Source organism: Anolis sagrei, chromosome 8 (assembly GCF_037176765.1).
Source record: "Anolis sagrei isolate rAnoSag1 chromosome 8, rAnoSag1.mat, whole genome shotgun sequence".
Classification (NCBI taxonomy): Eukaryota; Metazoa; Chordata; class Lepidosauria; order Squamata; family Dactyloidae; genus Anolis; species Anolis sagrei.
The window spans coordinates 1,433,130-1,450,368 of record NC_090028.1 but is presented as its reverse complement, the minus strand read 5'-3'; the positions used below and the strand labels follow the sequence as shown (position 1 = coordinate 1,450,368).

General features: G+C 44.9%; 2 protein-coding genes across 2 annotated transcripts in view; one reads left to right on the top strand and one right to left on the bottom strand.

Moving 5' to 3' along the window:
- Positions 1-32: 32 nt before the first annotated feature.
- PRSS54 (serine protease 54) lies at positions 33-12,267 on the top strand. The gene is made up of 5 exons (XM_067470928.1): positions 33-2,015; positions 5,729-5,906; positions 8,211-8,461; positions 8,549-8,664; positions 10,425-12,267. The coding sequence occupies exons 1-5, from the start codon at positions 1,841-1,843 to the stop codon at positions 10,932-10,934; spliced, it is 1,230 nt and encodes a 409-aa protein (XP_067327029.1). The 5' UTR covers positions 33-1,840; the 3' UTR covers positions 10,935-12,267.
- Positions 12,268-12,963: 696 nt separating this feature from the next.
- CFAP263 (cilia and flagella associated protein 263) overlaps positions 12,964-17,239 on the bottom strand; it is a 29,125-nt gene continuing 24,849 nt past the window's right edge. The window contains exons 8-9 of the mRNA XM_060788214.2: positions 15,453-15,608; positions 12,964-13,239 (exon numbers count right to left, since the gene is read on the bottom strand). Of these exons, the coding sequence (XP_060644197.2) occupies positions 13,120-13,239; positions 15,453-15,608 (276 nt within the window). The 3' untranslated portion in view covers positions 12,964-13,119. The remainder of the gene's footprint in view (positions 13,240-15,452; positions 15,609-17,239) is intronic.

Genomic DNA, 17,239 nt, shown 5'->3' with positions numbered 1-17,239 from the left:
GCCAGAGCAAATGGATGGGGAAAGTGCGCACGCGCGAAGGTGCAGCGCGGGTTGAACTGCGCCTGCGCGAAAGCAGGGATGCCTTTGTTGGTGGGACTTCCAGTCCCAGAAGGCCGGGGAAGTGCACATGCGCGAATGTCCCGCACGGGTTGAACTGCGTGCGCTGAAGCTGGTATGCCTTTCTTTCTGGGACTTCCATTCTCAGAAGGCCGGGGAAGTGCGCACGCGCGAATGTCCCGCGCGGATTGAACTGCGCCTGCGCAAAAGCAGGGATGCCTTTCTGGGACTTCCATTCCCAGAAGGCAGGGGAAGTGCGCACGCGCGAATCTGCCGCGCGGGTTGAACTGCGCCTGCGCGGAAACAGGACTATCTTTCTTTCTGGGACTTCCACTCCCAGAAGCCTCAGCAACCTTAGCCAATGATCAGGGATTATGGGAAATGAAGTCCAAAAACACCTAGAGGGCCAAAGCTTGGGAACTATGTCTTCTAAGCCACATTGGCTGCTCTTTTAACCCATTCTTGACCACTCTGAGCTTCTCAAACTCATTCAGACTCTCTTCCCATGCAACATTCCCCTTTTTTTATTATTATTATAATATTATTATTTTATAGGAAGGCTAATGCTTGCAATAGGGACCCCTGAAATATATTAAATCTGGCATTGCATTGATGGAGTAATTGGATGCAACGTCCAACTTTGTTTCTGCAGAGAAACTAATGCTTCTGAGGTCAACATTGACACCGAAATGCAACACTGCCCGAGCTCTGCGAGTGCAGCATTCTTCCGAATGAAGCAGGGAGTGTTTGAGAACCGGGACATCTGTAGGGAGACCAAGGGGCTTGCTTATAAAGCTATTGTCCTTCCAACCCTGCTCTATGCCTGCAAAACGTGGACCGTCTACAGACGTCAACATTGAGACTGAAATACAACACCGCCTGAACTCTGCGAGTGCAGCATTCTTCCGAATGAAGCAGAGAGTGTTTGAGGACTGGGACATCTGAAGGGAGACCAAGGGAGTTGTTTATAAAGCTATTGTCCTCCTAACCCTGCTCTACGCCTCTGAAACGTGGACTGTCTACAGATGTCAACACTGACACCGAAATACAACACCGCCTGAGCTCTGCGAGTGCAGCATTCCTCCGAATGAAGCAGAGAGTGTTTGAGGACCGGGACATCCGTAGGGAGACCAAGGGGCTTGTCTATCAAGCCATTGTCCTCCCAACCCTGCTATACGCCTGCGAAACGTGGACTGTCTACAGACGTCACATGCAACTCCTGGAACGATTCCATCAGCGTTGACTCCGGAAGATCCTGCAAATCTCTTGGGAAGACAAGTGGTGGAAGAAGAAGCAAAGACCACCAGCATCAAAGTGATGGTCCTCCGCCATCAACTCCGCTGGACAGGCCACGTTGTCCGGATGCCTGACCACCGTCTTCCAAAGCAGTTGCTCTACTCCAAACTCAAGAATGGAAAATGGAATCTTTGTGGACAGGAAAAGAGATTGAAAGATGGGCTCAAAGCCAACCTTAAAAACTCCGGCATAGACACTGAGAACTGGGAAGCCTTGAGTGCTCCAGTTGGAGGTCAGCTGTGACCAGCAGTGCTGTAGAATTCAAAGAGGCACGAATGGAGGGAGAAAGAGAAAAACGTGGACTCCTCCTTTTTTCTACAGAGGCTTGAGGCATTGTCTGGGTTCCTAGGCCCAAGCAGCCCAAACACAGGCCTCCTTAGCACCTTGCATTCAGCAATATGTTGATACCACCAGTACTCTTGATGCTGGTTTGCTGTGTGTACGGAAGGCGCTACCATGGCGACCACAATGACCCAACAGTAGCAGAATGTCCAGGGATGGATCCTGGGAGGTGACCATTCCCTGGTTCTGCCTAGCCATAGCCGGACAGAGCAGGCCTCCCAAGTGTACCATGGCTGGACCGCAGAGGTGCCGTTGGTCAGTGGTCAGCCGGCTCCTCTTCCTCCTGCGCTGGACCTCCCTCCTACCACCTGCTTTAGCCGGTGAGTTCCGATCAAGGGCTGACACGTATTGGGGAGGACATTGAATTTCACCAGTACATTTCTCTATTTCCCTTTATCTATTCATTTGTGTATTTCTCTCTCTCTCTCTATCCATCCTTCTATCTCTCTTTCTTTCAATCTATATCCCCATCCATCCATTCAATACATTTTTTCTCTCCATCTCTCTCTTCACCTGTGTCTCTATCTCCCCATCCATTCATCCACCAGTGCATTTCTCTTTCTCCATCTATCTATTCACCCCTTCCTTCCTTCTTTCCTTCCTTCATTCCTTTTCTTTCTTTCTTCTTATCCATTCTCCCACCAATACATTTCTCTCTTCCTCCATCTCTTTCTTCACCTGTGTCTTTCTCTATCACCGACCTATTTATCCACCAACCCATCTATCTGACAATAATTGATCTGTTCTCCAATATATTTCTTTATCTTTTCAATTGAATCTTTATCTATCCATCTATCCATCCACCCACCAATCCATCTCTATCTGTTCACCTGTATCTTTATCTATCTATCTATCTATCTATCCATCCACCAAACCATCTCTATCTCTTCACCTGTATCTTTATCTTATCTATCTATCTATCTATCTATCTATCTATCTATCTATCTATCCATCCACCAAACCATCTCTATCTCTTCACCTGTATCTTTATCTATCTATCTATCTATCTATCTATCTATCTATCCATCCACCAAACCATCTCTATCTCTTCACCTGTATCTTTATCTATCTATCTATCTATCTATCTATCCATCCACCAAACCATCTCTATCTCTTCACCTGTATCTTTATCTTATCTATCTATCTATCTATCTATCTATCTATCCATCCATCCACCCACCAATCCATCTCTATCTGTTCACCTGTATCTTTATCTATCTATCTATCTATCTATCTATCTATCTATCCATCCACCAAACCATCTCTATCTCTTCACCTGTATCTTTATCTTATCTATCTATCTATCTATCTATCCATCCATCCACCCACCAATCCATCTCTATCTGTTCACCTGTATCTTTATCTATCTATCTATCTATCCATCCACCAAACCATCTCTATCTCTTCACCTGTATCTTTATCTTATCTATCTATCTATCTATCTATCCATCCATCCACCCACCAATCCATCTCTATCTGTTCACCTGTATCTTTCTTTATCTATCTATCTATCTATCCATCCATCCACCAAACCATCTTTATCTCTTCACCTGTATCTTTATCTATCTATCTATCCATCTATCCATCCATCCATCCATCCACCAAACCATCTCTATCTCTTCACCTGTATCTTTATCTATCTATCCATCCATCCATCCATCCGTCCACCAAACCATCTCTATCTGTTCACCTGTATCTCTATCCATCCATCCATCCATCCATCCATCCATCCACCAAACCATCTCTATCTCTTCACCTGTATCTTTATCTATCTATCCATCCATCCACCAAACCATCTTTATCTCTTCACCTGTATCTTTATCTATCCATCTATCCATCCATCCATCCATCCACCAAACCATCTCTATCTCTTCACCTGTATCTTTATCTATCTATCCATCCATCCGTCCACCAAACCATCTCTATCTGTTCACCTGTATCTCTATCCATCCATCCATCCATCCATCCACCAAACCATCTCTATCTCTTCACCTGTATCTTTATCTATCTATCCATCCATCCATCCATCCATCCAACAAACCATCTCTATCTCTTCACCTGTATCTTTATCTATCTATCTGTCTATCTATCTATCTTATCTACCCATCCATCCACCGATCCCTCTCTTTATCTATTTACCTGTCTTTATCTACCCATCCATTCACCAATACATTTCTCTTTTTCTCCATCTCTCTTTTCTCTTTGTCTCTCTCTCTCTTTAACAATAGATCCATCCATTTATTTCTCTATTGATTCACCTATGTCTTTATCTATCTGTCTGTCTGTTCGTCCATCTACCAATCCATTTCTCTTTATCTATTCACCATCTCTCTATCTCTTCCCCTGTGTCTTTCTCTATCTATCTTATCTATCTATCTATCCATCCATCCATCTCTTTCTTTATCTATTCACCTGCCTTTATCTACCCATCCATTCACCAATACATTTCTCTTTTCCTCCATCTCTCTTTTCTCTTCATCTCTCTCTCCTTAACAATAGATCCATCCATTCATTCACCAATCCATTTATTTCTCTATCAATTCACCTGTGTCTTTCTCTATCCGTCTGTCCATCCATCTATCTACTCATCCATCCATTCACCAATCCATTTCTCTTTATCTATTCACCATCTATCTCTTTACCTGTGTCTCTATCTATCTATCTATCTATCTATCTATCTATCTATCTATCTACCCATCCATCCACCCACCAATCAATTTCTCTTTCTTTATCTATTCACCTGTCTTTATCCATCTATCAATCCATCCATTCACCAATAAATACATTTACCTTTCTCCATCTCTCTTATCTCTTCACCTGAACCTCTCTCTCTCCCCCCGCAATCCATCTATCCATTCATTCACCAACTCCTTTATTGATTTCTATATCTATTTACCTGTATCTTTATCTATCTGTCTACACATCTGTCAACCCATCCATCCACTAATCCATTTCCCTTTACCTAGTCACCATCTCTATCTGTTCACCTGTATCTTTCTCTATCTGTCTGTCTGTCTATCTATCTGTCTATCTACCCATCCATCCATCCACCGCTCCCTCTCTTTATCTATTCACCTGTCTTTATCTACCCATCCATTCACCAATACATTTCTCTTTTTCTCCATGTCTCTTTTCTCTTTGTCTCTCTCTCTCTAACAATAGATCCATCCATTTATTTCTCTGTCTCTTCCCCTGTGTCTTTCTCTATCTATCTATCCATCCATCCATCCATCTCTTTCTTTATCTATTCACCTGTCTTTATCTACCCATCTACCCATCCATTCACCAATACATTTTTTCTCCATCTCTCTTATCTCTTCATCTCTCTCTCTCCTTAACAATAGATCCATCCATTCGTTCACCAATCCATTTATTTATCTTTCGATTCACCTGTGTCTTTCTCTATCTGTCTATCTAGCCATCTATCAACCCATCCATACATCCACCAATCCATTTCTCTTTATCTATTCACCATCTCTCTCTTCCCCTGTATCTTTCTGTCTGTCTGTCTGTCTGTCTATCTATCTATCTATCTATCTATCTATCTATCTATCTATCTCTATCTCTCTATCTATCTCTCTATCTATCCATCTATGTATCTATCTATCCATCTATGTATCTATCTATCCATCTATGTATCTATCTATCCATCTATGTATCTATCTATCCATCTATGTATCTATCCATCCATCCAGCCATCCATCTAGCCATCCATCTAGCCATCCATCTAGCCATCTATCTATCCTTCTATCCATCTATCTATCTATCTATCTATCTATCTATCTATCTATCTATCTATCTACACATCCATCCATCCATCCATCCATCCACCAATCCATTTCTTTTTATCTATTCACCATCTCTCTATCTCTTCACCTGTGTCTTTCTCTACCATTGACATACCTATCCATGAACTCACCTATCTGATCCATTCCCCAATCTTTCTCTCCCTACCTGCTTACCTCTTTTGTTGGATGACATACAATAACAATAAAGCTATGGCATGTGCGCTCCTTCTTCTCCTTTTTTGCAGGCATGGACTGTGGCACGGAGATCCTTTCCTCTCCGACCGACTCGGACCAGGGCTCTGCCGTGACGGGGGAGTTCCCATGGCTGGTCTCCTTGCAGGACACGCAGGGCCGGCACTTGGCTTTTGGGAGCATCCTCAGCCAAGACTGGCTCCTCAGCACCGCCTCGGCCTTTCACAACATGTAAGGGCTGCGTGGCTGGCTCTGGGTCGCGGCACGGCCTCTTGGGGGTTTCTCTAGTTCAGTGGTTCTCAACCTTTCTAACACCGTGACCCCTAAATATGCTTCCTCGTGTTGTGGTGACCCCCAACCGTAAAATTATTTTCGTTGCTCCTTTATAACTGTAATTTTGCTACTGTTACAAATCATAATGTAAATGTGTGATAGGCAGGATGTGTTTTCATTGTCACAAATTCAACATAATTAAAGCATTGTGATTGTTGCAACTCAGGGTAGTTTCACCTTGCTCCCAAACACCACCACACCAGGACTGTAGATTTTGTAGTTTATTGAGGAAAAAGATCCAAAGGTAAAAACTTGAAGCATAATCCTTTAGGCAAAGATCAAACAAGAGTCCATGGTAAAACAGTGAAACACAAGACCCAAAATCCCAGATTCAGGAAGCCAAAAGCGTGCTGCTTAACGCCAAGGTTAATCCATAGAAGTTTGCATGGAAAGAGCCACGTTGAACTGACAACTCCCGTTTGTCAGCCAGAAGTCTAAATACCCTTTGCAATCATGAACGCATTGCGATGACCCTTGGCCGACTTGGCTTCTCGCTTACCAGCTAAGCGAGAGCTCCTCTGGACCCTTAATTCTAAGCGTTCTTGCCTGCTCATTATTTCACTATCTTCAAGGCTCTCTTTATCTTGGTCCAGCTGGACTAGATCACCGTGGGAAGGCTGGGGAGGCGAAGACAACTCACCCTGGCCATTGTCTCTCCCACTGACATTCTTTTCCCCTGAGAACTGACTTGATGTTTCCCCTGCTGCACTGTCTGAATCTGAATCCCATCATCCTCTTCATCATGGCACTCTGGCTCACAAGACCCACAGGGTTCAGTTTCAGACTCAGAATCAAACTGAGTCACAACAATGATTAATCAGAAAAAATATATTTGAGGGAGTATGGAAAACAGATGATGGGATTTGCAGTACCGTCAACCAATTTAGCTCTGATTTCCACATACCACTGAGACTTCCACACAGAACTCACATGTCAAACAAAAAACACTGGAGGGGTTTGGGAGGAATTGACAGTGATTTAGGGGAGATGTAGTTCACCTACATCCGGAGAGCATTGTGAACCCAAACAACTATGGATCTGGACCAAACGTGGCACAAAAACTCAATATGCCCAAATTTGAACACTGGTGGAGTTTGGGGAAAATAGATCCTGACATTTGGGAGTTGCAGTTGCTTGGATGTATAGTTCACCTGCCATCCAAGAGCATTCTGAACTTCACCAACAATTGAATTGAACTAAACTTGGCATACAAGACTCCCATTGTTGCGGAACATACATTACCCGAGACCATTTAGAGCACAATCAGATAGGAAGGAGACAGAGACAGCAATTGATTTCAGGCGTTTACTATCAAGCTTGATAGAGCGTTCAGAAAGCAATATCTGACACACACTGGAAGTCAGACTGGCTTCAATATTTATAGCAGAAAACCACTGGTTCAGGCATGCGCAGAAATGTCTTGACATTTACATAGTACAATCATTAACAGGTGTCCTTTATGTATTGTTGCCAAGAACATTCCCTTGGCAAGGTCATGACGACAAACATTCGCTCACTTCATTATTAACTTCTACTTATTGTTTCCAGATGACATGTTCCATTTGTACTTAACTTAATCTAAAGTCAACCTTTACTGTTCCAACTAGTTATGGAACAAGCCACTCCGACCTTTTATTGTATCTGTTGAATTTTCCTTCCGTCAGCATTTATATAATTATATTTTCTCCTAACGGCTGCCACACCATGACCAACAGAAAATACTGGAGAAGTTTGGGGAAAATAGACCCTGACATTTGGGAGTTGCAGTTGCTTGGGAATATAGTTCCCCTATCATTAAAGGGCATTCTGAACTCCGACAATTATGGAATTGATCCAAACTTGGCATACAAAACTCCCATGACCAACATAAAATACTGGAGAAGTTTGGGGAAATTAAACATAGCTTGACATTTGGGAGTTGCTGTTGCTTGGTGCATTCTGGAGTCTGGGCCCAGATCCGGCAGGGAGGAGGCGGGGCCAACCGAGGCACCTTCGTGACCACCAGAAAATGGTCCAGCGACCCCCCTAGGGACCGCGACCCCCAAGTTGAGAACCGTTGCTCTAGCTCCTACGGCTGTTAGGAATTGTGGGAGTTGAAGTCCAAAACACCTGGAGGGAGGGCCAAAGTTGGCCTACCCAGGCCTGTCTTAAGTATTGCTGAAGTTCCCTCTTTCTCGTTCATGTTGTTTCGTTTGCTGCCAGAACGCAGGTGATGGTCCTTCTGGGTTCCGCGGACCCATCCGAGCTGCAGAGCCTCCCGCTGCCCATCAGGACCATCATCCCGCACGAGGACTTTGACGAGCTCACGCTGGACCACGACCTGGCCCTCCTGCGGGTCCCCGTCCCAATTGAGTTCGACGAGGCCATCCGGCCCATCTGCATCCCTTTCCAACGCTTCCCACTTTCGGCGATGGAGGACTGCTGGGTTGTGGGTTGGCCGCACCCGGACGCAGGTGAGCCCGTTTGGGGGGTGACGGAGCCTTCCTAAGGAAAGAGTGGCACGTGCCCTGTTTGACGTCTCGTCCTCTTGGTCCAGATAGGGAGCAGCTCTCTGTGGAAGCTCTCGGTGGTGGATGCCGACCCCTGCCCTCTGCACCGGACGGTCAGCACAGAATGCTGTAGCCACCGGGAAGGCGACAGCGTGCCGGGATGCCTGGTGAGGAAGGCACACTCCCAAAGGCATCTCTATCTCCAAGGGAGGCACTCGGGCGCAGCGAATCTATGAGACACACTCAGGCTAATGCATTCTGAGGCTACGGACTCAAGGGGTCATTGCAAAGATAGGGAAAATGGCGTTACAATACGACGGGTGTTCCCCTGACCCCCTTCCTGTGGACTGAGAACAATGCAACTCGGCCCAGTTCTGAGTCCTTCTCCGAATCAGTGCCACCAAGAGATACCAATATTGCCCAGTTAAAAAATTATAGGCCTACTAACCGTCCCGTCACATGTTGCTGTGGCCCACATGGGGGTTCTGTCTGGGAGGTTTGGCCCAATTCTAGCGTTGGTGGGGTTCAGAATGCTCAGGTGAACTATAAATCCCAGCAACTACAATTCCCGAATATCAAGATTCTATTTTTCCCAAACTCCACCAGTGTTCACATTTGGGCATGTTGAGTATTCTTGTAGAGTTTGGTCCACATCCATCATTGTTTGAGTCCACAGTGATCTCTGGATGTAGGTGAACTACAACTCCAAAACCAAAGGACACTGCTCACCAAACCCTTCCAGTATTTTTTGTTGGTCATGTGAGTTCTGTGTGCCAAGTTTGGTTCAATTCCATCGTTGGTGGGGTTCAGAATGTTCTTTGATTGTAGGTGAACTATAAATCCCAGCAACTACAACTCCCAAATGACAAAATCAACATTTTTTGAGTGAAGGACATACATTGGACTGTTAGGTGTCTTGTGTCCAAATTTGGTGTCAATTCGTCCAGTGGTTTTTGAGTTCTGTTCATCCCACAAACGAACATTACATTTTTATTTATATAGATATATCTTCTCAATGTAGATTACAAAATCGTTAACAGTATTTTAGCGACAAGACTAAAGGAACTATTATGTGATAGAATTGAAGAAAAACAAAGCGGGTTCCTGCCAAAACATCAAATAAGAGATAATATTGAATACAATTGAATATTACGAGAGAAACAACCAGAAGGAAGTAGCATTTTTATTTTTAGATGCCGAAAAGGCATTTGATAATGTTAACTGGGGCCTTATTCTAGCAACACTGAAAGAAATGGATGCAGGCTACGGTTTCATCAAAGCGATTCAGTCAATATATTCGCAACGATCCGCCAAAATTTTAATTAATGGACAGGCATCTTCCAGCATTCGGATTAGCAAAGGAACAAGACAAGGGTGCCCCCTTTCCCCCTCATGGTTTATCTTAACCCATATAAATATTTTTATTTATATAGATTATATTAGTAATTATATTATAATGTGGCATGGGCTGGTTCATGAGACCATGAAGAGTCGGAAGCAACTTAACGAATGAACAACGTATTTATTATAATTATATAACAACAACATTATTATTATTATTATTATTATTTAATACAAACTGGAAAAACTAGGAGAAAAAACATTTTTTTCTGGAGGTTTTTACCCCAATTTTTCCAGGTTTTTTTTCCAGGCCTTCGCATTTTGAGTCTGAACCCATTCAACTTCGGCTCCTTCTAGACTGCCATATAAAATCCAGATTATCTGCTTTGAACTGGATTATATGGCAGTATTTGTTGTTTATTCGTTCCGTCGTTCCGACTCACCGGCCTATATGTCAGTATAGACTCATATAAGCCAATTCAAAGCAGATAATGTGGATTATCCACTTTGATAATCTGGATTATATGGCAGCGTAGAAGGGGCTGGACTAACGCTCTCCCTGCATTGCTCCCTTGTCTTTCCAAAGGGCTTCCCTGGCAACCCGGTGGTGTGCCAAGCCAAGGAGACTGGTCAGTGGATGCTGAAAGGGGTGCTGACCGAGGGCGGAGCGCAGTGCTACGGGCCGTTCCTTTACACCAGGGTGGCCTACTACAGCGACTGGATTATGGCCACCACGTCCAAGTGGGGCCCCCCGGTTCATGCCATCCCTTTCCAGAGAGACTTTGAAGCCTCGGAGGAGTTCCGGCAAGAGATGTTTGAGCTCCCGCTCGACGAGACGGCCGTGCGCACCTTCCAAGACTATCCCAACAGCGACTACAATGACAACAACGAAACGGAGTGGCTCAATGCAAGCAATCGTGAGGGGCCCGTCGAGTCGCGTGCCAACTCCGGGCCCTTGTACTACGACTACTACGGAGGGGAAGTCATCCCCGTTGGCATGGCAGTGGCATTAACCCAGCCACTTTGGGGAATCTTCTCTGTTGGTTTCTTGCTCTGTGGCCTGACTTGGTGGACGGCAGGACAAGTGGCAAGCTAGCCTTCAAGGGGCAACTCCAACCTGGCTCGGCCTCTCTTACACCACACATTGCACCAGCCCTGACTCTACGGACACAACAATGCTCCATGTGGAGCAACAGAGATTATCCTGACAATAAAGGGAATATAAACAAGAGGGAAATAATTGTCAGAAATATTAAATATTAACTAGGTATTTTTAATTACAAAAAATGTGAATCAAGCACTGAAAGGGAAGTCAGTTCTCAGGGGAAGGGGATGTTCCTGCAATTAGAGAGACTGATAGCAAGAGTGGAATCCCACACGGCCAGGTGGAGGATCCGTCCCAGCTGGACCCAGATAAGGGGTTGCATAGCCTTGCAGATAATGAATTAATGAGCAGACAAGAACATTTGCAATTCACCAGCAAGCGAGAAGCCAAAGGTGCCAAAGGTCAACGCAATGCTTTAATGTTCGCAAAAGGTATTTAGTCTTGTCGCTGACAGGCAGTTGTTGTCAGTCCAACATTGCTCTTCCCATGTTAACTTCTGGAGATCTTCCTTGGCTTTTTGCATCACGCTTCTGGCTTCCCGAGTCTGGGATTTGGGTCTTGTTTCAACTGTTTACCATGGACTTTTGTTTGACCATTGCTAAAGGATTATGCTTCATGTTTTTGCCTTTGGATCTTGGGAACTTTGCTTTTACATTTAAGTCTCTGTTTTGCCTATGGAACTATTGTATTTCTATTTCTTTGTTTTGATTTTGCTTTACTTAATAAACTACATCAACCTACAGCTTTGGTGTGGTGGTGTCTGGAGCAAGGTGAAAACTACCCTGAGTTGCAACAGTGTGCCTGTAACTTAGTAGTTCTCAGTCTGTGAAAGGTCTCTGTGGGAGAAATGCCTCAGTGTGTTAGTAGGCCTCAGTATGAATAGGCCTCAGTGTTAGTTCGCCTCAGTGGGAGAAAGGCCTCAGTCTGAGAGAGCCCTCAGTGTGAGAAGGCCTCAGTGTTAGTAGGCCTCAGTGGGAGGTAAGCCTCAATGTTAGTAGGCCTCGGTGTGAGTAGGCCTGGTGTGTGAGAAGCTTCAGTGAGAGAAGGCCTAGGTTGAAGGCTATCGTGTGTTGTCATATGTTCCATAGTTGATGGTGGTTTGTGGTGGTAGACCTGGCAGTTGGTGATGGAAGGGTTAATGTAAGTCTTGGTTCTAAAGGCCTGAGTAGTTTGTAAGTAACCGTTTACAGCTAAAAGCAATTAGGGGTAGAGGCGTGAAGGAGATGGGTTGCAGCTGGGTGTTACTGGATTTAAGGAGCTAACTTTGAGACTTATCTTTGGGAGAAAAGTATCTGTTGCATTTTGGTGGTGGATGCTGCTGGTTTCCCCCCCAGGTCTATTGTATTTTGGTGGTGGATGCTGCTGGTTTTCCCCCCAGGTCTGTTGGATTTTTCGGTGTCCTGACCTGTCTCCTGTAATCTTGGAATCCTGAAACCTTGAACCTTTGGACTGGCTTTTGACTACTGTATAGACTCTTGATCCCTGGACTTTGTTTATTGAACCCTCAGCATTTGACCACTGGACTGGACCCTTTTGACTACGAAGTTATTTTTGCTATCCGTTTTTGTTTATTCTGTAGCTGCGTGAGATCTTTGTGTTTTATATTTTGGACTATATAAACAGCCAGCAAGTGCTGTTTTAATTAAACTGTTTGATAAAACTGGGAGTTTGATTCATCTCTACCTAAATAAGGTAGAGCCATGGCAACGTGACATATCTGAAGGCTGCTGTGTGTAAAAAGCTACTGAGTGAAACTCCTGTATAAGTTCGGTGTGTGAAAGGCTCTGTGAGAGCGAGGCTGTTTATCTGTACGAGAAAGAAGCCCAGAATTTTGAGAATATTGAGACTGAATTGGGGTGAATGAACCAAGAATTTTTGGCAGATTTTTTTAAAAAATGCAACATAGGGGTGTTTTGTCTGATTGTAATGAATTATTCAATACAGGGGGTGGATTGGTGAATTAAGAATATTGAGAATGAAAATCTAGAGAGAGAAATTGTCAAGGTACAGCCATAGGAGATGAGGTAAAATCAATTTAAATGAAAAGGGAATATACTTTTGAGAAGATTAAGGTGATCCAAACTCTGAACACACTCCACACGTTCCCAGGGTGCAAACGACGCCTTCTTGGAAAGGAAGGCCGAGTCCTCGGTCTCTTTGGAGGCCAGGCTCTTCCTCAGAGCCCCCCTTGGACCTGCATCTGGCTGCTGGCCTGCTTCTCCGGAAGGAGGGCGTGCAGCTCCTGGCTGGTCATCTGCGCCTTGTGCCAAGTGCTGCGGTAGCTCTGCAAGGTCATCTGTACAATGGGCAGAGAGGAAAAGAAGGCACACACTCAGTATGGCATGGTTAGGAGGACTCACGCGCAGTGCCCACTACTATATCTCTATTATCTTCCCAACTAAGACTAGAAATCAAGGAGATTGAAATTCAATAGCTTAATCTGGAGAGCAACTGCACGGTCCTTACAATCAAGATAAGACAAGATAACTGTCAAGAAAAGGCTATGGAATCAAAGAGTTGGAAGGTATCAAGGAAGTGGAAGCGTGCTGGGAACCATAACCCTTATCAAGGTCATTTGCTGGCCAACTTGCTTCTTATCATCCAGTTAACCATCCGCCTTGACTACTGCAATGCTCTCTACATGGGGCTGCCCTTGAAGACGGCCCGGAAGCTTCAGCTAGTCCAGCGCGCGGCAGCCATGTTACTAACAGGAGCAGGACGCAGGGAACATACAACGCCCTTGTTGTTCCAGCTCCACTGGCTGCCGATCTGCTACTGGGCCCAATTCAAGGTGCTAGTGTTGGCCTACAAAGCCATAAACGGTTCCGGCCCAAAATACCTGTCTGACCGCATCTCGGCCTATGAGCCCACGAGGACTTTGAGATCGTCTGGGGAGGCCCTTCTCTCGATCCCGCCTGCCTCACAGGCATGCCTGGCGGGGACGAGGGATAGGGCCTTCTCGGTGGTGGCCCCCCGGCTGTGGAACGCCCTCCCTGTAGTCATCAAACAGTCGCCCTCCCTTATGACATTCCGCAAAAGACTAAAGACATGGTTATTTGAGAAGGCGTTCGACTAAGTGCTACAACAATTGGCAATGATGACTGGAACGGAATATGGATAACGAGATTGGTTTATGATTCTACGATGAGACGGCGCGGATGATTTAGTGTAATTGTATTAATGATTGTTATGTTGATATTATTGTTGTGACATTGTTTATATGTTGTACACCGCCGTGAGTCGCCCTAGGGCTGAGAACGGCGGTCAACAAATGCAGTAAGTAAGTAAATAAATAAATAAATAAATTAACTGCCTTCAGACAGTTATTGCAACTCAGAGTAGGTTTCACCTTGCTCCCAAACACCACCACACCAGAGCTGTAGATTTTGTAGTTTATTGAGGAAAAACAAAATCAAATCATAGAGTAAGCAATGCAAAGTTCCAAAGACAAAGGTTAAATGCAAAAGCACAGTTCCCAAGATCCAAAGGCAAAAACATGAAGCATAATCCTTTAGGCAATTATCAAACAAGAGTCCATGGTAAAACGGTGAAACACAAGACCAGAAAATCCCAGATTCAGGAAGCCAAAAGCGTGCTGCTTATAGCCAAGGTTAATCCATAGGAGTTTGCATGGAAAGAGCCACATTGAACTGACAATTTCCCTTTGTCAACCAGAAACCTAAATAACCTTTGCTAACATGAAGGCATTGCGATGACCTTTGGCCAACTTGGCTTCTTTCTTATTAGCTAAGCGAGAACTCCTCCTGACCCTCCAATCTAAGCGTTCTTGCCTGCTCATTAATTCACTATATTCATTGTTTTCTTATCAGTTTGGTCCAGCTGGACCAAATCACTGTGGGAAGGCTGAGCAGGCGAAGACAACTCCACCTGGCCGTCTTCCATGACACATACGAGATATCCACAGTAGCTAAAAACAATCCAAAGTCAGTTTGTTTGTTTGAAAGGAGAGGGAGAGGTTCCTAAACGCTGCAAGGGCGGAAAAAAGGAACTAAGGCTAATAGCCCCACCCATGCCTTATATATGCTTCCTGGAGAGGATGGGCGGGGCCATAGCCACTTGGAGCTAAAGAGCTTGTTAGAAGGTTCCAACCTGCTGTGCATGTGCGGTGATTACTACCATATGTGTGGATTTCACAGATGACCACTCGAAGAAACATGGTTACAGGTAAGCAACCACACTTTCTTCTGTTCGAGGCTTCATTAAAATCTGCACCTGGAGATAACTGACCCTGGGACTGCAGCTCAGAGCTTCTCCCAGGCTCAAGACCTTGAGATTCCTGTTTGCAGCAACACAGACCTGTCTAAGCCATCCAATGAACTGCATTCAAGCCCCACATCCCTAAAACTAGGCCCAGGAGACAGACCATCATCCCCATTCCTATCAGAGGAATCAACTTGAACATAAACAACATTGTCATTCCCCTCATCCAGAGCAACCTGATCATTGGGCACAATTACAGGCTGAACAGAACAAAGGGGCAGCCTTTACCTCTGCGATCTCCACCTTCCTCTCCCAGATGCGGAAGGTGCCGCCGAGCTCCTGGAGCGCAATCTTCTGGCGGACGTAGTCGAGCACCGGCGGCACTTTGTACTCGGCCATTCGCCGGCGGAGCTTCTGGTTCAGGGCCTCGGCCACTTCTCGCTCCTGGGGACAAAACACACAAAAACACTTCCTTTCTAGGTGTCGTTGCCCTGGTAGGATTCCAACGCCCACCTTCCTTCTGCTTCGTCTTTAGCACAACACAAGGCAGCGTTTGGTGCAGCACTTTAATCAGAGACCCATCCTTCTCTGCCGTTGGGCCATCTTGGGCAAGTCACACTCTCTCAGCCTCAGAAAAAAGCAAGAGGAAACCTCCCCTGAAGAGGTCTTGCCAAGGAAACCCTTGGACAGGGTCGCCAGACTTTAGAGTGGACTTAAAGGCACAGAGGAAACAAATCCTCCATGTTTTGTTTACAAAACACAAAAGAACGCTGCCCTGGAGACTAAGACTCAATGGAGCCATGGGTTCCAATGACCTGAACATTAGGAAGAACTTCCTGACTGTAAGAAGAGCTGTTTAGCAGCTGTTTAGCAGAGGAACTCTCTGCCTCAGGGAAGGCTTTCAAACAGAGGCTGGATGGCCATCTGTTGAGGGGACTTTGGTTGTGCCTTTCCTTCCTGACAGAAAGGGGTTGGACTGGGTGGTCTTTGGGGGTCTCTTCTGAATCTAGGATTCTATTACTATTATTATTATTATTATTATTATTATTATTATTATTATTATTAAGCAGAGGCTGCATGGCCATCTGTGGAGGGGACTTTGGTTGTGCTTTTCCCTCCTGGCAGAAAGGGGTTGGACTAGATTGCTTTTGGGGGCTCTTCTGAATCTAGGATCCTATTCATACTATTATTACTATTACTATTATTTTATTTAAGCAGAGGCTGAATGGCCATCTGTTAGGGGGACTTTGGTTGCGCTTTTCCATCCTGACAGAAAGGGGTTGGACTGGATGGCCTTTGGGGGCCTCTTCTGAATCTAGGATCCTATTATTATTATTACTGACACAAATTATTATTATTGCTATTATTATTACTATTATTATTAAGTAGAGGCTGGATGGCCATCTGTTGGGGGGACTTTGGTTGTGCTTTTCCATCCTGTCAGAAAGGGGTTGGACTGGATGGCCTTTTAAATCTAGGATCCTATTATTATTATTATTATTATTATTATTATTATTATTATTATTGACACAAATTATTATTATTGCTATTATTATTATTGCTGTTGTTATTATTATTATTATTATTATTATTATTATTATTATTAAGTAGAGGCTGGATGGGGGACTTTGGTTGTGCTTTTCCTTCCTGACAGAAAGGGGTTGGACTGGATGGCCTTTGGGGATCCCCTTTTAAATCTAGGATCCTATTATTATTATTCTCCAGCAAAGGATCACCGCCTTGTCGGGGCGCTGGAGCTTGAGCACCTCAATGATGTCATGAGCGAAACCGTGAAGGGCCACCCAAGACGGGACGGTTGTGGCAGAGAGGTCAGACCAAGCGTGATCCCTGGGGAAGGCAATGGCAAACCACTCCAGTATCCTTGCCAAGAAAACTAAATGGATCAGTACAACCAGAGATATGTCGGTATGCCATTGGAAGATGGGACTCCCAGGTCGGAAGATGGCCAAAATGCTACTGGGGAGGAGCAGAGGATAAGTTCAACTAGCCCCAGATGTGATGACGCAGCTAGCTCAAAGCCGAAAGGAAGGCTAGCGGCCGACGGTACTGGAGGT